This window comes from Lepidochelys kempii, chromosome 1, assembly GCF_965140285.1.
Source record: "Lepidochelys kempii isolate rLepKem1 chromosome 1, rLepKem1.hap1, whole genome shotgun sequence".
Lineage (NCBI taxonomy): Eukaryota > Metazoa > Chordata > Testudines > Cheloniidae > Lepidochelys > Lepidochelys kempii.
Window position 1 is genome coordinate 118,678,737 of NC_136380.1, and position 24,161 is coordinate 118,702,897.

Genomic DNA, 24,161 nt, shown 5'->3' on the forward strand with positions numbered 1-24,161 from the left:
TTTCTACTCTTTCTTTCTGCCTTTTTAGTAACATCTGTGCATTCTCAGGCACAATAATGACTATTATTCATTCATTAGCATGCACTGTGTTTTGGTGGGATTTTTTTAGTGCATTACTGTGAAAAAGACAAATCAATTAATATGTTAATAGATAGGATTTTGTTTTTTAAGATGATCATTTACTTTCAAACTACATTCAGTCATAATTGTGGTTTAGATTTCATTTTAAAAACCATAGGCTAACAAGCAGGTCAGACATAACACTGTATTTAGGCCAGGACAAAAATATATGTTTAAAATAAAGTCCTCATAGGCAAAGCATTTAGAGTATGTCTACGCTGCAAAAAAATCCCCTGTGACAGTGAGTCTCCAAGCCCAGGTCAACCGACTCTGGCTCCTGGGGCTTGTGCTGGCAGGCTAAAAATAGCACTGCAGACGCTCGGGTTGCAGCCTGGGCTCTGAGCTCCTTCCCCTTTGTTGCGTCTGAGAGTCCAGGCTCCAGCTCAATCATCTACACAGCTATTTTTAACCTCACAGCGAGAGCGTGAGTCAGTTGACCTGAGCTCTGAGACTTGTTGCCACGGGGTTTTTTTGGTGTGTAGACACATACCTTTGCACATAAGCCATGTACATTGGTCAAACTGGACAGTCTCTGTGTAAAAGAATAAATGGACACAAATCAGATGTCAAGAATTATAACATTCATAAACCAAAAAGAAAAGGAGTACTTGTGGCACCTTAGAGACTAACCAATTTATTTCAGCATAAGCTTTCGTGAGCTACAGCTCAGCTCACGAAAGCTTATGCTCAAATAAATTGGTTAGTCTCTAAGGTGCCACAAGTACTCCTTTTCTTTTTGCAGATACAGACAGTGGGTATGTCTACACTACGGAATAAGGTCGAATTTATAGAAGTCGTTTTTTTAGAAATCGGTTTTATATATTCGAATGTGTGTGTCCCCACAGAAAATGCTCTAAGTGCATTAAGTGCATTAACTCGGCGGAGCGCTTCCACAGTACCAAGGCTAGAGTCGACTTCCGGAGCGTTGCACTGTGGGTAGCTATCCCACAGTTCCCGCAGTCTCCACTGCCCATTGGAATTCTGGGTTGAGATCCCAATGCCTGATGGGGCTAAAACATTGTCGCGGGTGGTTCTGGGTACATATCGTCAGGCCCCCGTTCCCTCCCTCCCTCCGTGAAAGCAAGGGCAGACAATCGTTTTGCGCCTTTTTTCCTGAGTTACCTGTGCAGACGCCATACCATGGCAAGCATGGAGCCCGCTCAGGTAACCGTCACCCTATGACTTCTGGGTGCTGGCAGATGCGGTACGGCATTGCTACACAGTAGCAGCAACCCCTTGCCTTGTGGCAGCAGATGGTACAGTACGACTGGTAGCCATCATCGTCATGTCCGAGGTGCTCCTGGCCACGTCGTCTGGGAGCGCCTGGACAGACATGGGCGCAGGGACTAAATTTGGAGTGACTTGACCAGGTCATTCTCTTTAGTCCTGCAGTCAGTCCTACTGAACCGTCTTATGGTGAGCAGGCAGGTGATACGGATTGCTAGTAGTCGTATTGTACCATCTTCTGCCAGGCAGGCAAGAGATGAGGATGGCTAGCAGTCCTACTGCACCATCTTCTGCCAAGCAGCCATAAGATGTGGATGGCATGCAGTCCTTCTGCACCGTCTGCTGCCAGCCAAAGATGTAAAAGATAGATGGAGTGGATCAAAACAAGAAATAGATCAGATTTGTTCTGTATTCATTTGCTTCCCCCCCTCCCCCGTCTAGGGGACTCATTCCTCTAGGTCACACTGCAGTCACTCACAGAGAAGGTGCAGCGAGGTAAATCTAGCCATATATCAATCAGAGGCCAGGCTAACCTCCTTGTTCCAATAAGAACAATAACTTAGGTGCACCATTATTGGAACCCTCCGTGAAGTCCTGCCTGAAATACTCCTTGATGTAAAGACACCCCCTTTGTTGATTTTAGCTCCCTGAAGCCAACCCTGTAAGCCGTGTCCTCAGTCGCCCCTCCCTGCGTCAGAGCAACGGCAAACAATCGGGCATCTGAGAGTGCTGTCCAGAGCAGTCACAATGGAGCACTCTGATGGGGCTAAAACATTGTCGCGGGTGGTTCTGGGTACGAATCGTCAGGCCCCCGTTCCCTCCCTCCCTCCCTCCGTGAAAGCAAGGGCAGACAATCGTTTCGCGCCTTTTTTCCTGAGTTACCTGTGCAGACGCCATACCACGGCAAGCATGGAGCCCGCTCAGGTAACCGTCACCCTATGTCTCCTGGGTGCTGGCAGACGCGGTACGGCTTTGCTACACAGTAGCAGCAACCCATTGCCTTCTGGCAGCAGACGGTGCAATACGACTGGTAGTCGTCCTCGTCATGTCCGAGGTGCCCCTGGCCACGTCGGCTGGGAGCGCCTGGGCAGACATGGGCGCAGGGACTAAATTTGGAGTGACTTGACCAGGTCATTCTCTTTAGTCCTGCAGTCAGTCCTATTGAACCGTCTTATGGTGAGCAGGCAGGCGATACGGATTGCTAGCAGTCGTACTGTACCATCTTCTGCCAGGCAGGCAAGAGATGAGGATTGCTAGTAGTCATATTGTACCATCTTCTGCCAGGCAGGCAAGAGATGAGGATGGCTAGCAGTCGTACTGTACCATCTTCTGCCGAGCAGCCATGAGATGTGGATGGCATGCAGTCCTTCTGCACCGTCTGCTGCCAGCCAAAGATGTAAAAGATAAATGGAGTGGATCAAAACAAGAAATAGACCAGATTTGTTTTGTACTCATTTGCCTCCTCCCCTGTCTAGGGGACTCATTCCTCTAGGTCACACTGCAGTCACTCACAGAGAAGGTGCAGCGAGGTAAATCTAGCCATGTATCAATCAGAGGCCAGGCTAACCTCCTTGTTCCAATAAGAACGATAACTTAGGTGCACCATTTCCTATTGGAACCCTCCGTGAAGTCCTGCCTGAAATACTCCTTGATGTAAAGACACCCCCTTTGTTGATTTTAGCTCCCTGAAGCCAACCCTGTAAGCCGTGTCATCAGTCGCCCCTCCCTCCGTCAGAGCAACGGCAGACAATCGTTCCGCGCCTTTTTTCTGTGCGGACGCCATACCAAGGCAAGCATGGAGGCCGTTCAGCTCACTTTGGCAATTAGGAGCACATTAAACACCACACGCATTATCCAGCAGTATATGCAGCACCGGAACCTGGCAAAGCGATACCGGGCGAGGAGGCGACGTCAGCGCGGTCACGTGAGTGATCAGGACATGGACACAGATTTCTCTGAAAGCATGGGCCCTGCCAATGCATGCATCATGGTGCTAATGGGGCAGGTTCATGCTGTGGAACGCCGATTCTGGGTTCGGGAAACAAGCACAGACTGGTGGGACCGCATAGTGTTGCAGGTCTGGGACGATTCCCAGTGGCTGCGAAACTTTCGCATGCATAAGGGCACTTTCATGGAACTTTGTGACTTGCTTTCCCCTGCCCTGAGGCGCATGAATACCAAGATGAGAGCAGTCCTCACAGTTGAGAAGCGAGTGGCGATAGCCCTGTGGAAGCTTGCAACACCAGACAGCTACCGGTCAGTTGGGAATCAATTTGGAGTGGGCAAATCTACTGTGGGGGCTGCTGTGATGCAAGTAGCCCACGCAATCAAAGATCTGCTGATATCAAGGGTAGTGACCCTGGGAAATGTGCAGGTCATAGTGGATGGCTTTGCTGCAATGGGATTCCCTAACTGTGGTGGGGCCATAGACGGAACCCATATCCCTATCTTGGCACCGGAGCACCAAGCCGCCAAGTACATAAACCGCAAGGGGTACTTTTCAATAGTGCTGCAATCTCTGGTGGATCACAAGGGACGTTTCACCAACATCAACGTAGGATGGCTGGGAAAGGTGCATGACGCTCGCATCTTCAGGAACTCTGGTCTGTTTCAAAAGCTGCAGGAAGGGACTTTATTCCCAGACCAGAAAATAACTGTTGGGGATGTTGAAATGCCTATATGTATCCTTGGGGACCCAGCCTACCCCTTAATGCCATGGCTCATGAAGCTGTACACAGGCAGCCTGGACAGTAGTCAGGAGCTGTTCAACTACAGGCTGAGCAAGTGCAGAATGGTGGTAGAATGTGCATTTGGACGTTTAAAGGCGCGCTGGCGCAGTTTACTGACTCGCTTAGACCTCAGCGAAACCAATATTCCCACTGTTATTACTGCTTGCTGTGTGCTCCACAATATCTGTGAGAGTAAGGGGGAGACGTTTATGGCAGGGTGGGAGGTTGAGGCAAATTGCCTGGCTGCTGGTTACGCGCAGCCAGACACCAGGGCAGTTAGAAGAGCACAGGAGGGCACGGTATGCATCAGAGAAGCTTTGAAAACCAGTTTCATGACTGGCCAGGCTACGGTGTGAAAGTTCTGTTTGTTTCTCCTTGATGAAACCCCCCGCCCCTTGGTTCACTCTACTTCCCTGTAAGCTAACCACCCGCCCCTCCTCCCTTCAATCACCACTTGCAGAGGCAATAAAGTCATTGTTGCTTCACATTCATGCATTCTTTATTCATTCATCACACAAATAGGGGGATGACTACCAAGGTAGCCCAGGAGGGGTGGTGGAGGAGGGAAGGAAAATGCCACACAGCACTTTAAGCACAGCACTTTAAAAGTTTACAACTTTAAAATTTATTGAATGACAGCCTTCTTTTTTGGGGGCAATCCTCTGTGGTGGAGTGGCTGGTTGGCCGGAGGCCCCCCCACCGCGTTCTTGGGCGTCTGGGTGTGGAGGCTATGGAACTTGGGGAGGAGGGCGGTTGGTTACAGAGGGGCTGCAGTGGCAGTCTGTGCTCCAGCTGCCTTTGCTGCAGCTCAACCATACACTGGAGCATACTGGTTTGGTCCTGCAGCAGCCTCAGCATTGAATCCTGCCTCCTCTCATCACGCTGCCACCACATTTGAGCTTCAGCCCTGTCTTCAGCCCGCCACTTACTCTCTTCAGCCCGCCACCTCTCCTCCCGGTCATTTTGTGCTTTCCTGCACTCTGACATTATTTGCCTCCATGCATTCGTCTGTGCTCTGTCAGTGTGGGAGGACAGCATGAGCTCGGAGAACATTTCATCGCGAGTGCGTTTTTTTTTCTTTCTAAGCTTCACTAGCCTCTGGGAAGGAGAAGATCCTGTGATCATTGAAACACATGCAGTTGGTGGAGAAAAAAAAAGGGACAGCGGTATTTAAAAAGACACATTTTATAAAACAGTGGCTACACTCTTTCAGGGTAAACCTTGCTGTTAACATTACATACATAGCACATGTGCTTTCGTTACAAGGTCGTATTTTGCCTCCCCCCACCGCGTGACTACCCCCTCAACCTTCCCCCCTCCCTGTGGCTAACAGCGGGGAACATTTCTGTTTAGCCACAGGCAAACAGCCCAGCAGGAATGGGCTCCTCTGAGTGTCCCCTGAAGAAAAGCACTCTATTTCAACCAGGTGACCATGAATTATATCTCACTCTCCTGAGGATAACACAGAGAGATAAAGAACGGATGTTGTTTGAATGCCAGCAAACATACACTGCAATGCTTTGTTGTACAATGATTCCCGAGTACGTGTTACTGGCCTGGAGTGGTAAAGTGTCCTACCATGAAGGACGCAATAAGGCTGCCCTCCCCAGAAACCTTTTGCAAAGGCTTTGGGAGTACATCCAGGAGAGCCGCGAATGCCGGGGCAAAGTAATCCTTTCACATGCTTGCTTTTAAACCATGTATAGTATTTTAAAAGGTACACTCACCAGAGGTCCCTTCTCCACCTGCTGGGTCCAGGAGGCAGCCTTGGGTGGGTTTGGGGGCTACTGGCTCCAGGTCCAGGGTGAGAAACAGTTCCTGGCTGTCGGGAAAACCGGTTTCTCCGCTTGCTTGCTGTGAGCTATCTACAACCTCCTCATCATCATCATCTTCTTCGGCCCCAAAACCTGCTTCCGTATTGCCTCCATCTCCATTGAAGGAGCCAAACAACACGGCTGGGGTAGTGGTGGCCGAACCCCCTAAAATGGCATGCAATTCATCATAGAAGCGGCATGTTTGGGGCTCTGACCCGGAGCGGCCGTTCGCCTCTCTGGTTTTCTGGTAGGCTTGCCTCAGCTCCTTCGGTTTCACGCTGCACTGCTTCGGGTCCCTGTTATGGCCTCTGTCCTTCATGCCCTGGGAGATTTTGACAAAGGTTTTGGCACTTCGAAAACTGGCACGCAGTTCTGATAGCACGGATTCCTCTCCCCAAACAGCAATCAGATCCCGTACCTCCCGTTCGGTCCATGCTGGAGCTCTTTTGCGATTCTGGGACTCCATCATGGTCACCTGTGCTGATGAGCTCTGCATGGTCACATGCAGCTTGCCACGCTGGCCAAACAGGAAATGAGATTCAAAAGTTCGCGGTTCTTTTCCTGTCTACCTGGCCAGTGCATCTGAGTTGAGAGTGCTGTCCAGAGCGGTCACAATGGAGCACTCTGGGATAGCTCCTGGAGGCCAATACCATTGAATTGTGTCCACAGTACCCCAAATTCGAGCCAGCAACGTCGATTTAAGCGCTAATCCACTTGTCAGGGGTGGAGTAAGGAAATCGATTTTAAGAGCCCTTTAAGTCGAAATAAAGGGCTTCATTGTGTGGACGGGTGCAGGTTTACATCGATTTAACGCTGCTAAATTCGACCTAAAGTCCTAGTGTAGACCAGGGCTAACACGACTGTTACTCTGAAACCATTCATAAACCAGTCGGAGAACACTTCAATCTCCCAGGTCACTCGATTACAGACCTAAAGGTCGCAATATTACAACAAAAAGACTTCAAAAACAGACTCCAACCAGAGACTGCTGAATTGGAATTACTTTCCAAACTGGATACAATGAACTTAGGCTTGAATAGAGACTGGGAGTGGATGGGCCAGTACACAAAGTAAAACTATTTCCCCATGTTTATTCCCCCCCCCCACTGCTCCTCAGACCTTCCTGTTAACTGCTGGCAATGGCCCACCTTGATTATCACTACAAAAGGTTTTCTCCCCCCCCCGCTGGTAATAGCTCATCTTAAGTGATCACTCGCCTTACAATGTGTATGATAACACCCATTTTTTCATGTTCTCTGTGTATATAAATCGCCTCACTGTATTTTCCACTGAATGCATCCGATGAAGTGAGCTGTAGCTCATGAAAGCTTATGCTCAAATAAATTGGTTAGTCTCTAAGGTGCCACAAGTCCTCCTTTTCTTTTTGCGAATACAGACTAACACGGCTGCTACTCTGAAACCAGTGGTCCAAGTAAAATCCATTTCTTACCAGTATGGGCAGGGGCACCAGCTAAGGGGGGGCAAGTGACCTCCCCACGTGCCCCTCCATGTGACTCCTCACCGCCCCACCCCCAGCACGGGGCCCCCCACCCACCCATTTACCTGGGGGTCGGAGGGGGCTCTGTCCTCCTCCTGCTGCGCCGAGACTTCCGGGCAGGGCTGTCCCGGGAACGCAGCGGGGAAAGGTGCAGAACCGCCCTGCTCTTCCACGGAGCTGCATGTCCACCCTCCCTCCGTGCACCACAGCAGCAGCCCCGCTGGAGCACAGGGCTGGGGGCGGTCCCGCCGCCGGAGAAGCTGCCGGCATCCTGTGCCTTTCCCTGGTGCTGCCCCTCCCGGGAGGGCGGGGGAGCAGAATTCCCAGCCCCCTCCTCCCCCAGCCCTCTCCATCAGCGGGGCTCCGTGGAAGGGCACTCGTGGGCTGGAGGGGGGACCGGTTACCATGGGGGTGGAGGGGCCCTCCGGGCTCTGGCAGGGGAGGGGGCTAGCCTCCCCGCGCTGGGAGGTCACCTGCCGCCCCTGGTTCTGGCAGTGTAAAGAGATCTTAAAGTGGATGGAAATTTCATTTGGTAATTAGTGTAAAGAAGAACCAGACCACAGGTTTTTGTTGCCTCTAGCAGAGGTGTGGCTTCCTGAAACAGATATAGAGTAAAATGTTCTAGGAATGCAGGAAGACAAGAAATAACTAACCCTTGGGGATTGTCTTTAGTAATGTGGGGACACGAAGGAAAGTTAAGGTGAATCAATGTGCTTAAGTTAAAGTGTCTTAAACCCCCAGGTGGATGACCTCATTCAAGATCAAGTGGCCTTAGTTCTCTGTAACTTAACCCTCCTTGCTACCTTTTCCTAGAGATCTCCCTTATGTAGGGTTAAAGTGACAACAGCCTGAACTTAGCAGTTGTCTATTCGCAGCCATCACTGAAAGCATTCATGAGTGAAAAAGTCCTGCCCCTTGGGCTTCTGCAGAGGTACTGTAATGATTGGCAGAGCCTAGCTGTCCAAAAGATGATTGCCAAATAACAGTGTTGAGACAGGTTTGCTTCCACTTAATCAAACTTCAGCCAGTCCATAGGCATTCTGGTACTGAACCAACAGCTAACCTATCAATCTGTGGCAGGGGAAAAAGAGGCGAGAGTTGTAGGAAGGGAAGGCAAGGCAAGCTGAGGGGAGGTAGATGGTCACATTGGTTTTTGGCAGTTTTCTCTTGATGAGATCCTATGTGGAGAAAGGGGAGGTAGGAGTAGGGGAGGATTTGAGCAGTAAGTGCAAAATGTGACACTCCAGTGCACATGCTTCTCCTGTGGGGAGAGGATGAGAGAACAAATATTTGTCTGTCAGGTTGCTTAATACGTGACTGGAGAGTGCTCAGATATTATGGTGATGGGCATGGTACAAGAACCTGAACAGAACAGAATAGATTATACTCTGAATTGAGTGGAAAGGAATGGACTTGGGATCCCAGTAATTGTTCAAATGAGAAGAGGTGGGACACCTAGGGCTGGTGGGAAACAAATAAGGAAGCATCTCTCTAGATTCACTTCTGAAGGCAGACAAGAAATGTGAATACAGAAAGCCAAGAAGGAAATATATTCAAATTGATATAAAATAAAATAAATAAATTGCAAAATGTATTTGAGACTAGAAGAGAAGAACATCTGCCAAAGAAAATTAATGCTAAGAGCTGATAAATTGGGTTGTTATTTACTATACACTGGTGTGGAGTCATGGAGGCAAATTAAACTTAAAGGAGAAATGAGATTTTGTTATTTTATATCAGTGGTCATCCAGAGCCTCGTGGGCATAAGCCATAAGGGAACAACATATGCTTCTTAGAAGGAGTAATGTGTGCAACAGAGCCAGGAGAGGCTCCATCTCTGGGAAACTGTGGAAGGACAGAAACAATGTTATGAGAAAACACAGTATTGAAATTCTTTATTCCTTCTAATCAAGTACCAAGGAAACCTGTAGTGCTATTAGATCAGTTGGGTATTCAGAGCAAAAACCAAACCCACTTCTGGGATCCATGCTGGTGGATCCCAATGGAGGAGTTAGTCCCTCATCTGCATCACCATTCATAGGGCATAACTCAGGGAATGGGACTTGTTGAATTTGTGTTTTCTTTGACGCTGGCTCTCTCTGCATCTTCAGAGCAAAACAAATATTAAGGGTCTTTGTAAAAGAGAGATTAATGTTTTGTTGTTTTTTAAAAAGATTCTCAGCAACAGATTGGTGTGTGTGTGTGTTTAGAATCCAGAAGACATTCCCACTATAAGTTTTAGAGCCTGTGTAGTTTTAGGTCAAAATTACTTGAGAGGGTCCCTATATTCCTTGCTTTGGTTGGTGAAGTGGGAAAACAGTGTGAGATGGTTAAGTAACCTATTCCAGTTTCAAGCCCCCAACTAACCTGTGCCATAGATGTAGGCTGATTTTGCAAAGCTGCTTGGGCCAGCAGCTGCTGTGGGAGAAGCTCACATGATGGCTGAGAAGGCAAAGACGCCTAGGTTTAAAAAAAATAAAACAAACTTTATTCATATGCATGGCTACTTTAAATCTCAGGTCTTCTCCTAATGTGATTGCCTTTGCATAGCTTTTTCTTTATTTGTTGAGTTGAACCTCTGGCATATTTTACATGTGACATTTTTATCTAACTCCTCCTTGTAAATTCCATTTATTTTTATGCCCATTTGTAAACCTACCTGAATAGTGACAGGTTGACTAAGTCTTTGCATGGATGAATCCTGCTGTATGCTGGGTGCTCTTTGCAAGGAGGGAACGTTAGATTCTGTGATCAGCTTTGTTGGTGTGGCTGTAAGAGATTTTTTTTTCATATTTAAGAATAATCACCATATAAAATTAGAATTATGAGATATGGTTAGTAATAATATAGGCATGGGCGGCGGGTGGAGCCCCCTTCAGGGAGGCTAGCCCCAGCTCTGCCCCTTTTGCCCAAGGCTCCTGGAGCCCTGAGCACCCGCCCACCCCGTGGCCAGAGGAGCCCCAGGCCGGCCGGAGGCCCAAAGCACCTCAGCCGGAGTCCAGGAGATTACTGATGAAGCTGAATATCACATACTGCCTCCTCAGGTGCCCTGGAACCTGCAACTTTCCCCCAAAACCCCGCAACCAGGGGTCCAGCGGCAGAGCCTCCCCTGACCTATTATACCCGCCGCCCATGAATATAGGGTCTGATCAAACTCCAGCTGGCGTCAAGGGGAAACAATGACTCCAATGACAGTTAACAGCTGATAATGAGGATCCACACAAATCTTAATGTATATACTGGACCAGACTCAGCCTATGCTCCATCCAGGACAGCAAAGGGTCCAATAAGGTGTCCCAAAAGGGCAGACGCGGGTTCCTCTTTCATAGGTGAATCCCTGGCTGGAGTAGAATTCGCATCGCTGGTTCTATAGCACTTTGTTCCAGCCCACATGCAGGAGGTTGTTTACCAGGTGTGTCAGGGGCATGGCTAAAGGGCCTTCAGCTCCAGTGATCCTGGGCCAGCAGAACATCACCCATGGGCTGTTACTGCTGACCTAAGTCAGAGTGGCTTGATGCTGCTCTAACTCAGGAGTTACCAAACTTTTTCCCGAGGCCCACCTGTGTAGCTGCAATAGGCACTGCGGCCCACTGTTAACATGCATCTGTCAGGGAGAGGAGCACCATGGGAAGGAGGCACAGGGCCGATACTCCAGGGGGCCTGACAGCCACGGATCATGGGGTGCAGTGGCTCGGAGCAGGAATGGCCACGAACCATTCATCCTCCTCCAGCTGCCCGGGGAGCTGCTGCCTCTCAGGGACAGCCCCCCTCACCCTGTGCTCATCACCTGGTGGCTCTGTTTTGCTCTCTGTCACCCGTCGAAGGTGCTGGGCTTCTCCAGCCCTGGGTGTGGGCCACCACGGGCGTCCAGTCCACCAACATACACAGTTTAGGGGGCACCCGGGATTGTGTCATGGCCCACAGTTTGGGAACCCCTGCTCTAAATGATACCCTCAAATCTGAAGAGCACAAATCTAACATTTAAAGGCACCTTTGTGCCACCCCTTGGGTTCTGCCTCAGGAGTTTATGGGATACATAAGTGAGTCAGGTATGGGGTCTGAATGCATGTATGGGAGTCTAACTTACACCACTTCATAGATTTTAAGGTCAGCAGGGAACATTATGATCCTCTAGTTTGACCTCCTGCATAACACAGTGATTGAATTTCATCTAATAATTCCTGCATCAAGCCCATAACTTCTGTTGGAGCTAGAGCATCTCTTTTAGAAAGTTAGCCAATCTAGATTTAAAGATGGCAAGTGATAGTGAATACACCACATGCCTCAGTCAGTTGTTTCAATGGTTGGTTACCTTAACAAAAATCTGTACTTTATTTCTAGTCTATATTTATTTAGCTTTAACTTCCTGTTGTTAGAGCTCATTATACCTTTAGCCTATAGGTACTCATACCCCATGACCAATTCACTTCTTAGTTTCTCTTTGACAAGCTAAACAGATTGAGCTTTTAAAGTCTCTCACGGTAAGGGAAGTTTTCCAGACCTTCAGTCGTTCTTATAGCTCTTTTTTGAACCTCTTCCAACTTTTCAACATTCTTTTTTGAAGTGCAGACACCACACCTGGACACAGTAATGGGGTAATGGTCTCACCAATGCCTTATGCAGAGGTAATACCACCTCCCTACTCCTACTCAGAATTCCATTTGTACTTCCAAAAATTATATCAATGCTCTCACCCACAGCATTGCACTGGGAGTTTGTATTCAGTTGGAGAGCCATCATGACCCTTAAATCCTTTCAGAATCACGGCATCGAGAATGCTGTCCCCAGCCCTGTCAGTGTGACCTGCATTCTTTGTTCCTACGTGTATCACTATGCATTTGGCTGTACCAGTGGTTCTGAACCTGTGGCCCGTGGGCTGCTTGTGGCCCAATCAGCACACAGCTGTGGCCCATGTGACATCATCAGGGCTATATAGGTTGTACTGGATGCGTCCCACATAACACATTGTAGGTCGCATGTGCCTACAGGTTTGAGAACCACTGGGCTTTACTAAAACCTTATGCATGACTTCTGAATTTAGCCTTGAGTTTCAGAACTTTCCAGCTGATGACCTTACTAACTTCCAGGACAACACAGTATAATATTATAGCTTGGAACTGTGCCTAGCAACTGTAAATTTCATCTTCATAGAACTCAACAGCAACAGGCTTCATAACTAGCCCCCTTTATTCCTAAGACATGGATGATTACATCAGCCCATTTTACCACCTTCAATTAACTACTTACCTGTCCATGGGCGATGGAATTAATGGACACGTCATCAGCACCTTCAGCATCTCACCAGTAATTATTATACCACCAGGAATGATACACTCACTTTTATGGGGGTAATTTAGCTAATTTTAAAACAAAGTATTGATACAGTAGCTCCATAACATCACTTACATGCAGGGTCAGACATGGGTGTGTCGGAAGATTTGTGTGAGCTTCTAGATGATACAGAGGGTGTCCGACTAGTGTTGAGAACTGAGACACCTATTTCAAGTGCATTAAAGTGCTGTTCGGGATTCAAGCCTAAGCCACTGTCCTAAAATTAAAAAAAAACCATCATATTACATCTGACAGGGTATGGTGTTCTGTCATGTATCTAATAGTACTCGTAGGGTCAGATCTTCAGCTGGTATAAACTGACTTCCATGGAGCTATTACAATCTACAGCAGCAGAGAACCTGGGCCAGAATGTCTATGACACCTACTTCTGCTATACCTTCCAGTTGCATATGAACGAGCTTTTACTGTTGTGGAAAGACCATGCAGGCTATTGCCCTATTCATTTTCGGTCCAGTCCTTTGAGTTGCAGAATCTCTTTCTTCCTTCAGTGGTGAGTAACAATACTCAGAACCATTCAGCAATGCACAAAATTGGACCCTTTGTTCTTCAGATAACACGTTTTGGACAGGTTCAGACTTATGCATGTCAGTGTGTAGTTAAGGATGAGTTGGCAATTTCATTTAAACCCTGTTTTTCAGGTTGTAATAAATGTGACCTTTTGATCCACTCTAGGTAGGAATTTGGCAGACAAGTCAACACAGGAGTGAATTTTTCCTCCTAAAACTTGCTTATATTGGTATCACCATGTGATATATTACATGAAAGACTCAGGTATTATCGTGACAGGGTACTGCTTATAAATAACTTTTGTACACTCTGCTTTAATATGCAGGATGCAGTATTCTTGTGCATGAAAAACAATCTCAAGATGATTGTTCCAGAAGGAATCTCACTCTTAGAAATGGCCCCTCTAGGTCAAATCGTAGCATGTTGGCAAGAAAGCATGGTAAAGCTCACAAATGCTACTGCCCAGGCTTTGTGTTTCACCACTCTCTCTGATCTCTAAGTTTGTCCTTTTATGCGCATCTCCAGTTCACTTAAATAATTGTTCAAGAGCTCATCGAACCCTGGAGTATAAAATTCAGGGAATATGTCTAGATCAGCATTGCTTCTAGATCTTTGGAAATGTTAACACAAGAATAGGTCACCATTACTGCATGTTTATGAAAAACATATCTGGTTATACCTTTAGTGCTGAAGAAACAACTTCTGAGGGTGCAGTTTCCAAGGCCAGTTCTTGTCTCCTTTCCACTCGAACATCGGCATAACTAATTGAAAAATGTAATTCTACATGAGTAACATTTCATTATTTTATTTTATAAAATGCATTTTAAACAAACGGAGCAACATTACATGATACTGTAAACCATTACATGATAAATGAAATCAAGTCACATTTAATGCATATGATTTGAAGGACTGTGTTTTTATTTTCAATTTCTGCTCAACTTCTATATAACCATTCACAAACAAAACATTTGTTAAAAAAGCGTTAAGGCTGAAAGTGTGTTTTGTTGGAGTCCAACCCAAAACAATGTTACAATTTCTTTACAAAAGTTCCACACTTTAAAAAAACCCAAATATTAGAATGTCAGGAAATGAAAGTTAAGTGATCAGCCTGTTCCCCCACTGCCATATAAACCTTCATCACTCACTTCCATCCCACCCCACTCTTAAGCAGGCTGCCTATGGGCTGCTCTACGGCCCTACATCCCCATTGCACTAAGTGCTACAACCACTCCCAGCACACCCCTTATGCTGGATCCTATCGGGCCACTTACAGCAGCCCTATGCTTCTCCTACCTAGCCTACTGTGACCTGGAGTGGGGGGGGTGGGGCTGGAACAGGGGACAGAATCAGGACCTCAGTGGCTTGCTATTGTCTAAGTCCCCAAAACATCAGAATTTTATTTACTCTGAAATATGCTCAAAGCTTTTTAATTTTCTTGTTCTTTATGTTAACACTGTGTAGGAAGCTGAGAGTTATGCCTCCTCCTTATTTTCAAAAGCAACACTTGAAATACCATCACCTATGCTGCATTTACATCCATAAGCTGTATTGTACTATTGTACTGTCTTGTTCTATTTTATACAGTTGAATGTCCTGATTCTCTGATTTCAGCTGAGCAGAAGGGATGGGGATAAAAGGTAGCTTTAAGCCAAATTTGCAATTCCCCTATCTGTGAGCTGGTCAACTGCTTTAACCTACTCCTAGTCATCTTGGCCCCCAGGGGCCACTCCACCAGCCAAGAACAGCTGGAATGTATCAATACTCTGGCCTCACTCTCTTTTCTTCAGCCTTGCCCCTTGTGTCAGAGGCTGTTAGAGAGGTGGCCTACTACCATTACATTTGCCATATACCATGCATGGCTGATCCCTATGTAACACCGACAGATCCCAGTTGTCAGTGGGCGGGATCGAACCTGGGGCCTCTGAATGTTAGTGCATGAGCCTCTACTGCATGAGCTAAAAGCCATATCGCTGTTAGCTAAAGCTGTAGAGCAAACTCATTAATCTCTCTCTTTCTTTCTCTCTCTCTCTAAGGGTACGTCACTCTACAGCACGAAATTATTTCAAAATTATTCTATTTGAATTTTCAGAAGTGATTTTATACTTTCGGTCTTGTGTATCCCCACTAAAGTGCATGAATTCGGTGGAGTGCATCCACAGTTCCGAGGCTAGCATCAAATGTCGGAGCAGTGCACTGTGGGTACCTATCCCACAGTTTCCACAGTCCCCACCGCCCATTGGAATTCTGGGTTAAGCTCCCAGTGCATGATGGGGCAAAAGCATTCTCACGAGTGTTTCTGGGTATGTGTCGTCAGTCACTCCTCCCTCCGTGAAAGCTATGGCAGACAATCATTTCGTGCCTTTTTGGCGTGCAGATGCCATACTGCTTTCAGCAGACGGTGCAGTATGGTGCACCGCTTCTCTCCTGGTACTATGAATCCATCTCGCATTTCTTCTCGTCTTTCTATGTAATCTCTATAAGTATCTACTCTTTCTCTTCCTCATCGACTGCTTCCACTGCCAACTATGCTCGGCCATAGTGAACTGAGCAACACAGCTTCCGCTGCCAACTCTGCTCGCCCGCTCTTGCCACGCTATTGAGCTTCTCCGTGTTGTCTGTCCTGGGCTCTCACCTCCGTGAAAGCTACATAAGACAACCATTTCTGGCCTTTTTTTGGCTATTGTGAACCAAACAGCACCTATTCCGCTGCCACTCTGCTCTCCTACGTTTCGCGCCCTTTTCCCAGGATTACCCATGCAGGCGCCATAGCGTGGCAAGCATGGAGCCCACTCAGATCTCCGCTGCAGTTTTGACCATTGTAAATACCTTGTGCATTATCCAGCAGTATGTGCAGTACCTGCAAAACCGGGCGAGTAAGCGACAACAGCGCAATTATGATAGTGATGAGGACATGGACATAGACATTCCTAGAAGCACGGCATGTGGCAATTGGGAGATCATGGTGGCGTTGGGCCAGGTTCATGCCATGGAATGCTGATTCTGGGCCTAGGAAACGAGCACAGACTGGGGGGACTGCCTAGTGTTGCAGGTATGGGATGATTTCCAGTGGCTGTGAAACTTTCATATGCGTAGGACCACTTTCATGGAACTTTGTGACTTGCTTTCCTGTGCCCTGAAGTGCAAAGACACCAAAATGAGAGCAGCCCTCACAGTTGAGAAGCGAGTGGCCATAGCCCTGTGGAAGCTTGCAACGCCTGACAGCTACAGGTCAGTCAGGAATCAGTTTGGAGTGGGCAAATCTATTGTGGGGGCTGCTGTGCTGCAAGTAGCCAATGCAATCATTGACCAGCTGCTATCAAGGGTAGTGACTTTGGGAAATGTGCAGACCATTGTGGATTGCTTTAATGCGCTGGGGTTCTCTAACTGCGGAGGGGTGATAGACAAAACGCATATCCATATCTTGGCCCCGGAACACCAGGGCGTCCACTGCGTAAACCGCAAGGGGTACTTTTCCATGGTGCTGCAAGCACTGGTGGATCACAAGGGATGTTTCACTGACATCAACGTGGGATGGCCGGGAAAGGTGCATGACGCTCACATCTTCAGGACCTCTGGTCTGTTTGTACAGCTGCAGGAAGGGACTTACTTCCCAGTCCAGAAAATTACTGTTGGGGATGTTGAAATGCCTATAGTTATCCTCGGGGACCCAGCCTACCCCTTAATGCCATGGCTCATGAAGCCGTACACAGGCACCCTGGACAGTAGTAAGGAGCAGTTCAACTATAGGCTGAGCAAGTGCAGAATGGTGGTAGAATGTGTTCTTGGACGTTTGAAAGCGCACTGGCGCAGTTTACTGACTCGCTTAGACCTCAGCACAACTAATATTCCACTTGTAATTGCTGCTTGTTGTGTGCTCCACAATATCTGTGAGAGTAAGGGGGAGACGTTTATGGCGGGGTGGGAGGTTGAGGCAACTCGCCTGGCGGCCAATTTTGCACAGCCAGAAAACAGGGCAATTAGAAGAGTGCAGCAGGGCGCACTGAGCATCAGAGAAGCTTTGAAAGCCAGTTTCATGACTGGCCAGGGTACGGTGTGACAGTTGTGTTTGTTTCTCTTGAAGTTACCAGCCCCCTATATATATGAAAGGAAATAAAGTCACAATTGTTTAAAAAATGTTCTTTATTATTTGTTGCACAACACATTGAGAGAAATCAGAAGGTAGCCCGGGGGAGGGGGGTGGAGGAGGACATAAAGACAAGTCCAGAAAACAAATCAAAATTTCAGATATTCCAGCTTTCTGCTGCTTGTGCAATCCTATGAGGTTGATTGTGTGGGTCCCCGTAGCTTCTCTCCCCCTCCTCCCCGCCCCGGTTCTTGGGCGTCTGGGTGAGGAGGCTATGGAACTTGGAGATGAGGGAGGGCAGTTATACAGGGGCTGCAGTGGCAGCCTGTGGTCTTGCTGCCTTTCCTGCATTAGAGCCACCATACAACAGAGCATGTCAGTTTGCTCCCCCATTAGCTTGACCATAGCATCCTGCCTGCTCTCATCGCGTGCGTCCCTCCTCTCTTCGTGTTCATTTAACACTTTACAGGACTCTGCAATTGTTTGCCTCCATGCATTCAGCTGGTCCCTATCAGTGCAGGAGGACTGCATGAGCTCGGCAAACATGTCGTCCCGAGTTTGTTTTTTCCGCCTTCTAATCTGGACCAGCCTCTGGGACGGAGCAGATAGGGGCCGCGTTGAAACATTTGCACCTGCGGGAGGAGGAAAAGGGAGGGTAGTATTTTAAAAGATACATTTTAGAGAACAAAGGGGACACTTTCTCAGTGAAACAAGCAATATATAGTACACAGCACATGTTCTTTCTGTACAAGGTCGCATTTTGCCTCTAATACTGAAGTGCCTGCCACTTTGGTGTGAGTAAGCCATCACAAGCAGCCGGGCAACAGAATTCAGCTTTCAGGCAGCTATGGTAAGCCCTAGGGGAACGCAGGGTTCTGCTTCTTCCACATTCATTTCAATGCTTTCAAAGTGCCAGGCCCCCTTTCCCATAGCAAGCAATGCCTGGTGGGTTTGCCATATAAAAGGAGGGCCTGCAGGCTCTCTGGGATGATTGCTTCACACAACATCCCCCCCACCCCCCGCACACACACACCGTGTGGCTCCGATGAGGCTCTAAGCAGGGATGAGCCCTTTAAACTAAACACGAACAGCCCAGCGCGGCTGGGTTTCCCCCCACCGCATGGCTCTGATCAGGCTCTCACTCACCAGAAGTGCCTTCCCCAGGGTCATGGTCCGGGAGCCAGCATTGGGAGTGGGGGGAGGCTATTGGGTCCAGTGTTAAGAATAGTTCCTGGCTAGGGGAGAAAATGGATTCCCCACTTGCCGCATATTCACTGTCCTCCTCCTCCTCTTCATCCTCCAATAACTCATCCTCCTCGCTCCATGCAACTCCCCCCTTGCAGGTGTCCATGGACAGTGGTGGGGTAGTGGTGGCGTCACCCCTCATAACTGCATGCAGCTCACAGTAGAAACGGCATGTTTGGGGCTGTGACCCAGAGTGCCTGTTTGCCTCCCTGGCTTTTTGGTACGTTTGCTTGAGCTCCTTGATTTTTGTACGACACTGCTCTGTGTCCCTGGAGTTGCCTCTTTCCATCATGGCTCTGAAGACTTTAGCGTACGTATTTGCGTTTCTTTTTTTGGAACGTAGTTGTGCCATAACAGATTCATCTCCCCAACATGCAATGAGATCCAGTACCTCCTGTTCAGACCATGCTGGAGCTCTTCTGCGAATCAGGGACTGCGTGGTCTCATGTGATGGTGGACTGTGCTGATGGTGACCAAACAGGAAATGAAATTCAAAAGTTTCCGGGTCTTTTACTGCCTACCTGGCTAGTGCATCAGAGTTGAGAGTGTTGTCCAGAGCGGTCACAAGGGAGCATTCTGGGATAGCTCCTGGAGGCCAATAAACGTCCAATTGCGTCCACAGTACCTGTAACCTGGAACTGCGATCTTGATTTTAGCGCGACTCCACTTGCCGAGGTGCAGTACAGAAATTGGATTAAAGATCCCTTTAAATCGAAAAAACCGCTTTGGTCGTGTGGACGGAATCAGTTTTATTTCGAATTAACTCGGCTAATTCTGAAATAACTGCGTACTGTAGACAAGGCCTAAGTTGTCTCGGTGCCACTAGATGGGACAGAACAGCACACCCAGGAGGTGTATGGGTTACACCTACAAGAGGGAATTCTCCAGTGATTAGATGTAATGTGATACTTCACGGCCCCTTTCTATCATAGGATTGGCACAAAGGGGGCCAAATGCAACCAATAAGCTGGCCCCTGATTTTAAGAGTCTGATGGCTGACAAATGAATTTTGTACTCATATGGTACATGGAGCATGAAGACAGACTTAACCTGATCATATTTGTTTAATGAAGCTTATTTTCTCTACAGAATTCAGACTTCATTTTTGTTATGTGAAAGACTCTTAAGGAGACTTTATGAAATCATTAAAATGTCCATATGTTCTTGTGCTTTTAGGTCCATAGACTCTGACTTGATTACAATGGTGACAAATATAACTAAGTCTTTTCCCTACCTTACTACGGTGTGTGTGCATACAATGAACTCTGGCTTGGAGTTCCACTGATGGTAGGTGATATAGTAATGGGTCTGCAGCCAGATCCACTGCTGTCCTTTGGTCAGAAACCGGTAACAACAAGACTTTCCCTTGCCAAACTGCATCACTGTTAGTAGAAAACGGAGACTGCATGTAACAAATTTTAAAATGTGAAAAATAACTTTTAAAAAGTTTTGTAAGAAATCTCTCTGAGATTTATGGTAAAAGCACATATCATGTATGTCACCAGGCATCCCTTTCTGAAATTTTAAATATACAAAGTATGCTTATAAATAGCACAGATATGATGAATGCTAACTATGGCCATGTATTAATAACTACAATTTATATGTAACTCTTTCTGTGTTCTAAGTGCAGGTCACAAATTAGCCAAATAAGCATCTGGCATTGATTTCTAAGACTATATAACTGTATGTGAAAGGTCTGAGTTTCATAGCAGGGAAATAGAGCATGTGAATGCCTTAGAAGGTGGACTAAATCCTGTGCAGACTTACCCTATGCACATCCACTGGCTTATATGACATAGTTTAAATCAGTGCAAAATTTGGCCTTAAGTCTACACACTGAGATAACATGAGACATAGATGAAAATCATTTGAAACTGAATGGAATTCCCCAGCCAGTAAAGATTTCAGAGATGACCTGACTGAGGCCTGGCCTACACTAAAGAGTTAGGTCGATGCAAAGCAGCTAGTTACGTCAACCTATCTCTGTAAGTGTCTACCCTAAAATGTAGCTCCCACAATGTAACTAGCCCACGACACCAACTTAATAACTCCACCTCCATGAGAGGCGTAGTGCTTAGGTCAATGTAGCTAGGTTGATGAAATGTCAGTGTAGACACTGCGTTCATTACATCAATTGTTGCTGGCTTTCAGAAGCCGTATCACAATGTCCCACACTGGTAGTTAAATCAGTGCAGGTGCTCCTGGTGAGGGCACACACAGCCGACGCAAGGAGCGTAGTATGGATACGCAAAAGCAATTTAATTACTGTGGTGATTGTATGTTGATGTAACTTAGGTCAACTTAATTTTGTAGTTTACACTTGCCCTGAATGTTTTAAACCTTCCTGGGCCAAATTCACCCCTGCTTTAGTTTTATTAACATCAAGGGTCTCCCACTTCAATGCATTTAGCCTTATATTTTAATGTCAATATCCCAAAACTAATTTTGACTGCAGGCGTTCACACCATAGCAGGGTAATAAGACTGAGAATTACCATCAATGCTATAAGCAATATTTGAATAAGATTGCTTGATTTTTATATTTCTTCACTTAGCAAATGGTGTTTTTTAAAAATCCTAATAGAGTACATTTAAATAATCCCTGATTTTAAATATATATTGAACAACACCAGGGATAACAATCTGCAGAAGGTTTACAAAGCTGTGACCTTCTCCAAGACTGTGTGAGTTTACTAGAATAACAGAATGTAGCTCAAATCCTGATTGCATCACTCATGCAATGAGTCCGCCTGACTGCTTGTCATTGGCACTACTTGTGTGAATAACAAAAGCAGGATTTGGCCTTCTAAGTGCTAAAGAACACTCAATCTGAAACAAGTCCACTAAAGTCAGTTCATAGGTTTATAGCAGTGTGCCAGAGGTAAGAACCTGGGCCACCAAGTTTACACCTATCTTAACGGAAGCTGCATTTTACTGAGAACAAGCATGCCAATTAATTCATGTGAGCTTACACTATGCAATACTTACAGTGTTCATGGCACCTTGCTAAGAGTTCTAGGTCATCAATGTGGTAATAATCATAGCCAGAAGTTCCCAGCACTTCAAAAGGCAAGTATCCTATAATAGGCGGTGCTCTGCATATGGGCACAGTACAAATTATTTAATCAAAACAATGAAACACACAGCAACTCTTTCTATGTTAAATAGGAAATTCAGAGTGTCAGTTGGGCCAAATTCTGCTCTCACTTACACATACGTAACTCCCACTGAAATAAATGGGCCAAATCCTGACTTCTCTGCTCTTTGGGCAGGGAGCTCAGCTGTAGTTCAGCTTCCCGACTGGGTTCCACACCTGCAGAGTGGCACGGGCATCCTGAGATGGGAGGTCCCACTGGAGAGCAACCATGACACTGCTCTATAGCAATTCCTTTCCCCTCAAGGCACTGCCTGGTGACTTCAGCCCCCATCCAACTGCCTTATATGGCAGTGGTGTCACCAAGGAATGGTGACAGGAGTAACATGGTCTCACCCTGATGTTCCTGTTGCGGGAAGGCAGAGTCTCCTTGATTGAGTTACACCCAGAGATAGCAAAAGAGCTGAGCAACATCTCTCCCCACCCAACACCAGAGCTAGCTAGCAGCTCTTGAACAAAGTTGCCAGCCAGCCAGAGAGGTCATAGACTTGTAAGACAGAGATCTCCCTTGCAGGAAAAAGGTAACTGGGAACTGAGCGCCCCAGGAACGCCCAATATCCTCTCAAGAACTTGCTTCGAGGAGCATTCCCCCCGTCTCCCCCCGGCCCATTCTCAGGCCTTTCCCTGTTTCTCCCCTGGGGCAAGTGACTTCACTAGAACCACAACTGTTCTAGGCAACAGCAGCCTCTATGGCTCCTGCATAGCAAAGAGTACCACTGAGACTGGAGGAATAGACAGGGAGATAACTTGAATAAGCTTCTTTTCATTGTGGGCCTCTGCAGGGCCTGAACATGGAGTGTCTGAGCAGCCAATTCACACCTCTAACCTTGCCAGCCCGACTGCCCCAAGACTGGTCAAACCAGCACAGAGCTGCCCTCCATGATCCTCAGCAACTGGCCCAATTGGAGTTGCACACATGGCTGAATTTGGAAAGAAATATTTTCATGGCACATTTTTCTAAAATGCACAGGTTACACACAAAAAAAATCTATCCTCCTGACTTTTCTGGATTTATTACCTCTGATTTCTGGATTAGCCAATTAGCCGTATAATAATTAGAAATTGTTGTGGTTAGAGCTCATAGCCTACTGACATTTTAATACAGGTAAGGATTGGCTAATCAAAATACTTTCAGGAAATTTTTTTTTTTAAACACACAGTATTTGTGTAAAAAAGATTGATGAAAAAATAAATGCAGACAAAATCATCCAGCTCCAGAATCAGTGAAATCAAACATCAGCTTGTGTAGCAATTTTAGTCATAATAGTGCTGATAACCAGGCTCTTCAAACTATTTTGATGTGAAGCATAATATTATTTGACAGAATCTGGCTAATGAAAATAGCAGTAAACAGGTACAAACAAAACCAAGTATGTTTTTCTGCTCACAAACCTGTGATCCAGAAATAAAAATTTCCATTCCAGACTATGTCTTGAAGTGAATTCCTCTAAAGGTTCTTCAACTATGCACATTTCCTGCATTGGGAAGAAGATCTTTGTTAACTTTATCTCTCGGCTTCATCTGCTTCTTGTTAAATAGGAAAACACAGCAGGTATGAGGAATATAATCAAATAGAAAGTACAGATGTCAACTGGTAATGTTGAATAGAAATCTAATGTTAATACAAACTGATACTAACATTATCGCATAGAGTAAGAAAAGAATACTCTACAATACATGCCAAGTTAATAATCATTGTTATTTCTTACAGTATATAGGATGTTATGTTTTTAAAATACTCTACAGATCTCAAGAGCACAACTGTTGCACTGTAAGAGCCCACAGTAGAGGACAGTGCACAACCCAGGCAGGAACTCAGAAGGCATGTCTGCACTGCAATTAGAGACCCGCAGCTGGCCCATGCCAGCTGACTTGGGCTAAGGGGCTTAGCCTGAAGGGCTGTTTAATAGTAGTGTAGACATTCAGGCTCGGGCTGCAGCCCAAGCTCTGGAACCCTCCCACCTTGCATCCGAACATCTACACTGCAATTAAACAGCCCCGTAGCCCGATCCCCATGAGACCGAGTCAGTTGGCATGGGCCAGCCACAGGTGCCTAACTGCAGTGCAGACACACCCTAAGAAGCATTGTGCTTTTAGCAGGTACTTTGGCTCCAGGAGCCCTTAGCTGCTGTTGCACCCTTGAATATGTGCTCTCTCCTCCTGCAGACGTTCAATACCACTGGCCCATGTGATGGCATGCGATTATGGCCCCACCTATGAAGGAACAGCACACCTCTGTGGCTCAATCCGAGGTACGCAGGTGGCCTCCTATATTACCACTGTATCTGAGCACTGTGCAATCCTTTAATACATTCATCCTCACAGCATCCCTGTGGGATAGGGAAGTACTATTATGCCCATTTTTCAGCTAAGGAGCTGAAGGAAAAGAGAGAGTATATGACTTGTGCAAGGTGACACGGGAAATC

General features: G+C 46.7%; 2 protein-coding genes across 3 annotated transcripts in view; both read right to left on the minus strand.

Moving 5' to 3' along the window:
* The window catches only part of NPAS2 (neuronal PAS domain protein 2), a 203,717-nt gene that overhangs the window by 23,970 nt on the left and 155,586 nt on the right, over positions 1 to 24,161 (minus strand). For both annotated transcript variants that reach the window (XM_073352007.2, XM_078853828.1), the window contains exons 9-15: positions 23,128 to 23,210; positions 21,570 to 21,676; positions 19,814 to 19,961; positions 13,927 to 14,008; positions 12,795 to 12,936; positions 10,048 to 10,157; positions 9,756 to 9,848 (exon numbers count right to left, since the gene is read on the minus strand). In XM_073352007.2, the coding sequence (XP_073208108.1) occupies positions 9,756 to 9,848; positions 10,048 to 10,157; positions 12,795 to 12,936; positions 13,927 to 14,008; positions 19,814 to 19,961; positions 21,570 to 21,676; positions 23,128 to 23,210 (765 nt within the window). The remainder of the gene's footprint in view (positions 1 to 9,755; positions 9,849 to 10,047; positions 10,158 to 12,794; positions 12,937 to 13,926; positions 14,009 to 19,813; positions 19,962 to 21,569; positions 21,677 to 23,127; positions 23,211 to 24,161) is intronic.
* LOC140907210 (uncharacterized) lies at positions 17,377 to 19,798 on the minus strand. Its single transcript, XM_073332617.1, has 2 exons — positions 18,481 to 19,798; positions 17,377 to 17,966 (listed from the first exon to the last, which is right to left on the minus strand). Exons 1-2 carry the CDS (start codon positions 18,929 to 18,931, stop codon positions 17,377 to 17,379), a joined length of 1,041 nt encoding a protein of 346 aa, XP_073188718.1. The 5' UTR covers positions 18,932 to 19,798.